Here is a 10,241-nt window from a genome sequence, read left to right as displayed (position 1 = left end):
TGTTGTGTAAACAGCCCCAAACTGGAATGACTTTTACAGCATGTCTTCATTGGATCCGCTTCAATGTAACATTCAAAAAGTGAACATTTTGTTAATTATGCTTTGGTAATGTGGCATTTTGCACTGTCCCAGGAGAAACAGACAGGAGACGAGAATCCAGTTTGAAAGCACCCAACAGGCTGTGGTTTATTTACTGAACGTTTACAAATTAAAACGCAGGTATCAGGAGGTGTCGCCAATATAAAATATTTTCGCCAAAAATAATAAAATGCAGAAAGACTTTGACTAACGTTTCTTCCGCTTGACTAACGTTCAACTCAACTCTTCTTTACTCCCCGCGCGCTGTGTTAGCCCCTCCCTCCTAACTCTTTTTCCTCCTGAACACCTCCTCCCAACAGCAGGTGAATTAAGTAAAACACATTTATAACGGAGAATAAACAGTGTCATCGCCACAGTAATATGAGCCAGATGTTAGTGATGACAATCAGGTGTGAGTTTCTACAAAACCATCACAAAAACGAACTATTGTAATCTTGGCGTTGTAGTGCTCAGGTAAAACACTTAAAAATCCACATACTTTCTCACCATGAATATGGTGTATATTTTACGGGACTGAGTGATGAAATCAGATCTTGAACATTTATAGGAGGGCAATGATATGAAAGTCTTTGTTTATTGACATATCATAATCATATAATCATAAAATCATTTGTTATCAGTCTGTGAGATGACTTGACGGTAAATATAAAATAAGACGTAGAAACAATGGTGATGTAACATCTTTATCTGGGAGTATCAATGATCTAAGAAAGACACAAAGCTTTTACAGCTATTAAGATGAATAATCTCACTGAATTTCATCACTCTTATTTGACCCAATATAAAGGTAATTTCAGAAGAAAACAGATCAGCAAAATTGTCACTCGAACACTGTTTAACACAGATACTGGCTCAATTTGTTCATCAACAGCTATTAAGTTCACATATATTTATAGAGCCATACATTATAAAAGAGGTATTTACTTGATGTACTGTATAGCCTAATACACCAGTAATACTATTCACCAGATAAATTCTTTACAGTAACAATGTGACTTTTATTAGGTTACTGATATGACTAGAGGTTCATGTGAGGGAACATCATTTTAACAAGCTTTTTTAAAAGTACAATTTCAGTGTATTTTTTTTTTAAATAAACAGCTTTTGTCATGAAGAGTCTTTAGCTCAGAGCTGCCATCTGCTGGTCATGGCTGTGTAATACATGAACGCAACCTTCCATTAAGGAAATATACAAGGTTATGGTCATTCATATGAAAAAATAAACTTCCTGAAATTACACATTTAAATGTGTCAGGTGTGAATTGACATGGAGACATGAGGTGTTTGTCTTTTGTGGAGTGGATTTTCAGAAGCAATCAAAAAGCGTCTCCGTGGCAGGTTCTGTACAGCTATCCTGTCCCTTTTCATTTTGTCTCTGCTGGCTTTGGGGATTTTCATGACTCTCTTTATAAGGGAGGGCTGTCCAGTCATGTTTCGAGGTAAGGCTTTGGATTTCTGATTGGGTTTCCTCTGTGAATAGTCTGATTTTGCAACCGTTTGCTGTTGATCAGAGTTTTTGGAGTTTGCATATTCCGCCATTAACCCGACCACATTCAGACTGACAATGGCCTCTGATATCCCTGCCATGTTTTGTGCTCTGCATCGGTACTCCCCTGCATCTCTGTAGGATATTCCATTAAGACTGACTGCCGACCAACGGATTCCCACACGTGGAGACTCTTGTACATCTGCAGGTAGTGGGTATAAAAGTGAAGTGTTCATGTGATCAGACATTAAATCAAGTGAATGAAGATAACACTGACTTACGTGATTTACTAGCTTATAAACTGGTAAAACATTTGCCCCAATCTGCTTTGTAGGGTAATATTTAAACACCAAGGTTTACAAAACCAAGTGCACTACAGCTAAACAGTTAAAAATTTTAAAGTTGCAGTAAGCGATTTTTGAGAAACACTGTTGATATTTGAAATCAACCCAAACAAACACACACCATTGCTCCACCTCAAAATGCATGAACAAGCAATGCAGAAGCAAAGCAAAATAAAGTGAAGATGATGACCAAAAGACAAGGAAGTACAAAAAAATTAAAATACAGTACACAAAAGTATATACAAGCAGGAGTTTGTTGTTGGTCACCTGTAGCACACTAGTTCCAGACAAACAATGACACTCAAAACTGTCCTTTTACCATAGCTAACATTACAACAACAGCATATCTTGGTTCTGAGAAACCAGTTACATATGGAGCTCTGCATTCGTTTTCAGGCCTTGTTTCTTCTCCAGGTTTCTCCAGCGCTGGAAAGCTTTTCTAATATTAACGTGGGTCCTAAAGCCCTCGCCTGATCACAACTCTTCTTTTTCCAGTGAGATTCCTCTGACCTTTTCTCTTTTGTAATGTCTCTTTTTACAGTCTTTCATCTCCCTCTTGCTAACTCTCTCTCTCCTCCTCCATCATGAGTAGACACGCCCCCTACTGCTGATTGGCTACAAGTGTGTTGTGCTGCTCGGTCTGATCCACTTTCAACAGCATTTCTCAGAACTTGCTTACTGCACCTTTAACTGTGACAAAGTTCTAAAGGTTACTTACAGCCAGAAAGTTTTCTGGGCAATCTTTCGGTGTCAATGCTGCTTTGCATCTGCTTACAACAAGCTTAAAATAAAGGAGAACATAGTTCAAAACTCTGGGATCACCAGTGAAATAACAGTAATTCACTACTTTAACATTACAAATTTTACAATAAGGTCTCATTTGTTAAAGGATTAGTTCAAGTCAGAATTCAAATTTCGAAGTTTTTCTCCATATAGTGGACTTCACTGGGGTACAACGGGTTGAAGGTCCAAACTGATGTTTCAATGCAGCTTCAAAGGGCTCTACATGATCCCAGCCAAGGAATAAGGGTCTTATCTAGTGAAACAATCAGTCATTTTCTAAAAAAAAATAATTTATATACTATTTTTTAATCACAAATGCTTACGTAATTACATTGGAAAGGTCACGCGTGACGTAGGCGTACCTAAGTACTGCGGTAGGATGAAAAACCCCAATCTCATTTTCTCCTCCAACTTTAAAATCATCCGACATCGTTGTTTTACCTTTTTTTTTTTTTTTGCAAAGGGCGTTTGACTTAGTCTTTGCCCGTTCGCTTTGTAGACACTGGATCTGTACTTCCGCCGATGTCACACGTGACCTTTCCAACATGATTACGTCATGTGTGGCGCATCGCAGAGCAGTGCAAGACAAGCATTTGTGGTTAAAAAGTATATCCAATTTTTTTTTTTTTAGAAAATGACTGATCATTTCGCTAGACAAGACCCTTATTCCTCGGCTGGGATCATGTAAAGCCAGTTGAAGCTGCATTGAAACATCAATTTGGACCTTCAGCCTGTTGAAGTTTCTTTTTCGTTGTACCCCAGTGAAATTTCTTTTTCGACTGAAGAAAGAAAGACATAAACATCTTGGATGACATGGGAGTGAGTACCCAGGTGAAAAAAAAGTACATTTCTATAATGTACTTAAAGTGCTCTATTTTCGTGCACTAATTTTGTACTTAATATACTAAAAATTCTTCTTTAGTACTTCTTAAGACAATCTTAAGAACATCTAAGTGTACTCAACTGTGCTATTTTGAGACACCATGAAATATGAACTAAAATATGCTTTTAATATACTATCTCTGTATTTAAAAAATATATTTAGATACTACTTATAGTACATTTGAACCCAGAGTGTACTACAAGTGGTAACCAAATATATTTTATAAATATATTTTGGTAACGTGTTACCAAATTTTTCATTAGATTCATATTTAATCAGCATAACAATGTACAAGAAGATACCTTGGTTATAAAGGTTAGATCTGGCAGATTTTATCCACATAATTGTTGGAGTCGGGTGTCCTGTTGCATCACAGCGAAGTAGGACATTGCTGCCCAGTAAAGCTGTGATCTTTGTGGCAGAGGTCACCACGTAGGGCCTGCGGCAGCGAGTGAGCTCCACACTCTGAAAGGGAACTCCAGCGAGATCTGGCGGTTCACTACAGGTCAGGAACCGATCCAACAGGACCAGAGAGGATTCTGGGGCTTTACTAATGTCAAGCAAGGTGGAAAGCCTACAGTCACACACCCAGGGGTTGTCCTGAAGACCTGCGAGAGGAATGAAATGGGCGAGAGAGGGTGACGTGATGACACATTGAGTCTTCAGACAGAGGTGTGCACTGATTACATAATCTGTTCTCTCCAGAAACACTGGGCTAATCAGAGTACAGGGCTTTGGTTTCCACTGGAGGAACGCAGTGAGCCATCAAAAGGCTGAAAACTCTCAGATCACACTTAGATATCACGTATGTGTTTGTGTACACCAGTCAGGTTGGCTAAATATTTCATTAACATAAGACATTAATGACTTTATTTGGTTTCACTGACTTTGGTGGTGTCCGTGTGTGTGGAACAGTTTGTCTAATATAGTTGTATCTGGGCCAATGAGAGTGTGACAGGATTATTATGTGCTAAAAACGTTTTCCTATTTATTTTGGCTCACTGAATACAGTAGGTTCCAAACGTCAGCGACATACTTGAAACTTGATCAATTTGGAAATCTTTTTCTGTGCCTCATATTGTCGCCAGTATTGTCATGAGTACCATATGTAGATCACTGGCGTAGGTTAGTTAACAGCAGTGTTGGGGAAAGTTCCTTTTAAAAGTAATGCATTACAATATTGCGTTACTAAAAACATAACTAATTGTGTTACTTTTTATGAAAAATAATGTGTTACATTGCTTTTGCGTTACTTTTTCTCACCTGGGCTGGGCTTGCTTGTTTGTTTTTTAATAACAACAAAAAAGTTGTATTTTTGGCAAATGTAAAGGAACTTTCACTCCAAAAGTGAAATAATTAAGCCTCAGGCTGAAGGAAATGCATATTTACTTCTGTACAGTAGAGGGCGCAGCTCAAACAAACCTTTCAGCTGTGCTGCCATTCTGGATTAAAGAAGAATATAATAGAGTACCTCAGGGATGACGTGTTTTTGTAGGCAAAACCCGGAAGCGAGTTAGCATTTTAGGACTTCCGGTTCCATCACACTAAAATCTATGGGTTTTTTGAATGGGTTTTTGCTAAATCGCCTGAAATAAGGTCTGTGGTTAACAAAGCCCCTGAATATTTTCACGTTTTGATCTATGACATAAAACACAACAGTTTAACCCATTATTGTGTCTTAAAAACGGCGGTTGCTAACAAATTGCTAAAAGGGACTACTTCCTTTGGCGGGGACTTTAGACGTCATCATGACAAACAGGACATTTGGACAGCATTTCTCATGAAAAAGTGGATAAGTATTCATACACAGCGCAGATCATAATCAGCGAGCATGTTTTTAAATAAAGTTGTTTTCTAAATAAAGTTTGAGGAAGCTTGATGGTGGTGACGTTGATCCGCGACCATGGTGTGCTGTAATCCGTTTATAGCCTACTGTTAGCTTTTTATATCTGACGACTTTATTTAGGCTTCAAAATGTATAAATGTTGTGTTAACTTCTAAAGATTACCTTGATAGACAAAACGTGTAAGTGTCAAAACCCTTTGTTAAACACAGAGCTTATTTTTTGCGATTTTCCAAAAGTCTATGGGGAAAATGCATTGGCTTTCGATCGAGGGAACCCGTGCGCCGCTAACTTCAGGGCTGGCCTACAAAAACACGTCATCCCTGAGGTACTCTATACAGGAGAAGGAAGTTTAACACTCTTATTTCTAAATCTAAAGTAATTTTTGCTTATTAGTATGGTTGAATTAGATCATTGAAGGTCAACAGCAAAGACATTGGTTATTAAAGTGAGATTAAATTCATAAAGTATATTTGTGTAATTTAATATAGTTAATTATTACAGGTTTGTGTAAAATTGTGAGATCGCATTTCACTGTTTTTATTAATTTTGAGAAATGCTGAATGTTTTCGTTCAAGTGAGATGAGTAAATGCATGTTCACATTTAGTCTAGAACTACAATAACCATCATGTTTACACACAATTTCTCTCATTATGTGGACAGGAGAGCTGTCAGTCAATAAATGTGAAAAAGTAACTTGTTACTTATTTGATAACTTAGATATTTTGTTGTAAATTGAAAAATTAATGCGTTACTTTACTAGTTATTTGAAAAAAGTAATCTGATTACGTAACTCAAGTTACTTGTAATGCATTACCCCAACACTGGTTATCAGCGACTTACTGCGTTCTTCATTTTAGTTATGATCCTACAGCTTAACAAATGATCTATAGTGTGGTGTCTCCTCTTTATGTTTCACCTAGAACCACTGAGCGCTGGCTTTGAGTGCCGTCACTGAAAGGCCAGAGAGCAGTTAGATCATTAGGCAGGGTGCTCAGCTTGTTGCTCGAGAGGTCCAGATAAGTCACATTGCCAAGGTAACGCGCAGCCAGGGGTGGGATTCGTGCCAGGCGGTTATTGTGCAGTCCAAGTGTTCGGAGGCGGGGCACATCCCTGAGTCCCTCCCAGGGGAAGGTGGAGAGGAGGTTCCCGTCCAATCGTAACTCATGAAGGGAAGACAGGTTTGTGAAACTCCTTGGATGTAGAATGGTGATGGAGTTATATGTCAGCCACAAATAAAGCAGTTCTGGCATGGCAGAGAAAGCGCCTCTAAAGATCCTGGAAACAGAGGTGCGCTCTAGACGAAACTTGACAGTATCACTTGGCAAATCAATTGGAATGGCAGTCAAGGCTGGGTTCTTACAGAGCACAGTTCTAGGAAAAACATAAAAAGAAATATATATAGAGATTAATAATATAAATTATCATTACAATTAACATACACAGTATGTATGTGTGTGTGGTCAAAATATTTCCAACGTTGTGGGGATGAAATGTCCCCAGGAGGATAGTAAAACCTGAAATTTTTGACGTTGCGGGGACTGCAGCAACAACCTGTTCATACTTAGCAATGCTAAAAATTTGCAAAAACATAGTATAATGCTATGATATCTTATATCACAATATAAAATAAATTGATAAGACAAGATAAATTGGCCTTTATACACTAAAAAAATCTGTAAAAATAGGTGTTAACAATGTACTGTGTTAATATGAAAGAATTTTCTGTATTGATTTTTTTTAGAGGTGTTTCATCAGTATATTGAATTTTGTTGTGTTTTAGGGTTGAAGGAAATGTCTGTAACCTTAACAGGAAATGTACTGGTAATTTTCTTCCAAGACATTATCCATTTTTCTATGCTTTTTCTCTACACTTATTCCCTCTACAAATACAAAGTTCTGTCATGAAACTCTAGATGGCGGAGGCTAATAGGTCCTTTAACTCATCAGATGTACTCGTAATCACATCATTATCTATAGGACACAGCTGATTGGTTCCTGCTGTATCAGTAGCCAATGAGCTTGCGTGCTTCAGATACATATAGCATTTGCCTTAGCAGTGCTGCGTGCTTTCAGAAACCCTCCCCCTTCCCCAGCTCCACCTGTATAGATCTGCTACGGGTAATTCATGTACGCTATATATTGTACAGCAGCAGCATGTCTTACTTGCTCACAGCAGCGTGTTGTGTATGTATTGGCAGTAGCAAGTCCCGTACTTGCTTTGCAGCAGCAGCAGCATAACCTACAGCAGCAATAAAAGCAGCAGCAGTGTAGCAGATCTATTCTGCCAAGACCAAACATATCAACATTGTCATACCCATTACCATGCCAAACACTCCGAGAGTTGTCATGACAGAACTACATCTGTCTCCCTTAGATTTCATTCCTGGCACATTGCAAGAAACTAGTAACAAGACAACAACAGAGTGAAGGAGAAAGGGTGTGGATGGAAGAATCCAGGATCAAAGACTTGACCGGGCATAAAGATTACAGAAAAACCTATTTGACTGTACCTGAGTCCTTTGGAATCGCTGCGATCATGGAGCACACAGGTGCACAGAGACGGGCATGATGGACTCTGAGCACAGACCACCAACGCCAAGCACAAAGTGAGGTCTGCATATAGAGCTAGATGCATCGCTCTAAGTATCTCATGTACTACTGTCCCAGGAAAGAAGTGCCACTCTCTGTCGGAGTGTGACATTCCCAAACACTGTCGTAGATTAAGACAAAGACTAAAAGGATTAGTTCAGATTACTCTGAAGCAGATCAACACCTATAGTCAGTGTAGTAAAGAGAAACATTACTTGATACTGATGCTTTACAATGGAAGATAAATTCAATTAAACTGAATTAATGTGTTTTCTAATTTAATGGCCAAATTGAATATAGCCTATAAAATTCCAATAGAGTGTCTAAGTGATATGAAATTCACAATGCAAAGTTTATAATCTATCACTTGACTGAAATTTGATCAATTACTGTTCCATCTTAATTACAGTATTTTCTCTCACAAATGTAAGTGGAGTGGAATCATATAATTTGGCCTGTAGCTATATGGGTGCTTTCAAAACAATGGCCCTGTCCCAAATGGCACTCTAAACACTTGCGGTCTTCCTACGAGTTTGCACTTTCGTGACGTAATGCCGCTTTGACTGTTGGGAAGGAGTCCGCTGCGAAGCAAAAGTGCACATCAAAGACGCATATCGGCCGCAAAGGGGGCGCTCTCGAGCTCCCTTCTGAAACCTAAAATGACAAATGAGACACACTGTGGTCTCATGGACTTAACTGAAGTGTGCCATTTGGGACAGGGCCAATACTTCATAAAGCCTCGAAACATTTTTGAATCTTTTGTTTCAAATCATTGGTTTGGAGCTTGTTTCAAACTCGACAAGTCACATAATTTCACAAAACAGCGCTTTATGTCATACTGCCTTGAGCATTGGTTTTGAATAGGGATGCACTGAAATTTCGGCCGCCAAAAATTAAAGGTGCAGTAAGCGATTTCTGAGGAACACTGTTGAAAGTGGATCGGACCAAGTACCAAAACATGTAGCCAATCAGCAGTAAGGGGCGTGTCCACACGTGAGGGGGGGAGGTGCCTGTGCTGCATAGCATATTTGTGAATTTGGGGACAGGGCTATCAAGATAGGGGTGTGATCCTTTTGGGGGGGGCGTGTTGTTTTAGTGATTTCAAATATCAACAGAATTTCTCAGAAATCGCTTACTGCACCTTTAAAGGGATTTTCGTTTTTTGGCCAAAAGAGAACAAAGCTGCCCTGCCCAGGGTTGCCAGGTTTTCACAACAAAACCCGCTCAATTCCTATTTAATCTAGTTTCAGGGGCTCCCCAGGTAAAATCGCATTCCGGGGGTAAAATCCGCGTTTTTGGCAGGGCTCCCCTGGTAAAATTCGCATTCCAGGGGATAAATTTATTTAAATTTAATAAAAAAGTCTAATAATAATACAATAATTCATAAAACTAATTTAAAATAAGAAATGAATAATTATTATTAAAAAAAAAAAAAAGAAAAGTCATTTTCAGTTCTCGGCCAAGTGCATCCAGAATTTTCGGTTTCGGCCCAAAATGTTAATTTTGGTGGTGCATCCCTAGTTTCGAAACATTTCAAAATTCCAATGGTTCACCACTAGAGGGCGTTGATTTGTTGAACCCATGAACAAGTGTATTACAAAAAAGAGAATATTTAATTGCTTTAATTTATCTAATATCCCAAGCCTTGTCTAATAACACAAAACAAGCACTACACATTAATAAAATAACACACATTTTACATAACTATGATATTTAATGGTGTTCAATTATTTGTTAAAAAAACATTTAATAGATTGTACTTTATGAAAATTATTATATAGGCCTATGACATTATATGGTGTTTCAAACAATTCAAAACAGTAAATTATTTTGCTAAACAATTGTTAATTATTTATTTCACTCATCACTACCTGTAGCTGGGAGTTTTTTTTTTTTTTAACGTTTTAACGTTCACGTTTTCTCTGGATCCAGTATAGCTCAGAGCTGGGTTTCTCTTGCTATTGAAGAGTGGAGCGGGAAATAGATAAACCTGTAGTGGAACTGCGGGGCGTGATTACAGAGCTGGGTGTCTGTTGCTCCGCTCCACTCGTTTACGGAACTCCAGTCCGGTATTCGTTCTACCTTGCTTGGTGATTCCTGTAATATTTTGCTTCTCGGGGAACTTTTTTAGTTGTGGGAGAAGAAATAAGCGAACTAACTTTACAGTGATGTCTGGTCAACAATTGTGGCTGCAATAAGGTAAAATAAAT

General features: G+C 38.4%; 1 protein-coding gene across 1 annotated transcript; it reads right to left on the bottom strand.

The window, feature by feature from the left end:
• Positions 1-938: 938 nt before the first annotated feature.
• lrit3b (leucine-rich repeat, immunoglobulin-like and transmembrane domains 3b) lies at positions 939-6,294 on the bottom strand. The gene is made up of 4 exons (XM_051917855.1): positions 6,283-6,294; positions 3,898-4,339; positions 2,648-2,710; positions 939-1,787 (listed from the first exon to the last, which is right to left on the bottom strand). The coding sequence occupies exons 1-4, from the start codon at positions 6,292-6,294 to the stop codon at positions 1,351-1,353; spliced, it is 954 nt and encodes a 317-aa protein (XP_051773815.1). The 3' UTR covers positions 939-1,350.
• Between the last annotated feature and the right edge of the window lie 3,947 nt (positions 6,295-10,241).

The sequence above is a fragment of the Ctenopharyngodon idella genome, chromosome 13, assembly GCF_019924925.1.
Source record: "Ctenopharyngodon idella isolate HZGC_01 chromosome 13, HZGC01, whole genome shotgun sequence".
NCBI classification, from domain to species: domain Eukaryota; kingdom Metazoa; phylum Chordata; class Actinopteri; order Cypriniformes; family Xenocyprididae; genus Ctenopharyngodon; species Ctenopharyngodon idella.
The sequence above is the reverse complement of the archived record's forward strand: the minus strand, read 5'-3'. Positions and strand labels throughout refer to the sequence as shown.

Excerpts from the sequence above, each read along its gene's own strand:
- lrit3b (XM_051917855.1), bottom strand. Across the intron at positions 2,711-3,897 it reads ATCTAACCTTTATAACCAAG|CTTGTTGTAAGCAGATGCAA; the intron begins GTATCTTCTTGT and ends CTTTATTTTAAG. Across the intron at positions 1,788-2,647 it reads GCCCAGAAAACTTTCTGGCT|ATGTACAAGAGTCTCCACGT; the intron begins GTAAGTAACCTT and ends CACTACCTGCAG.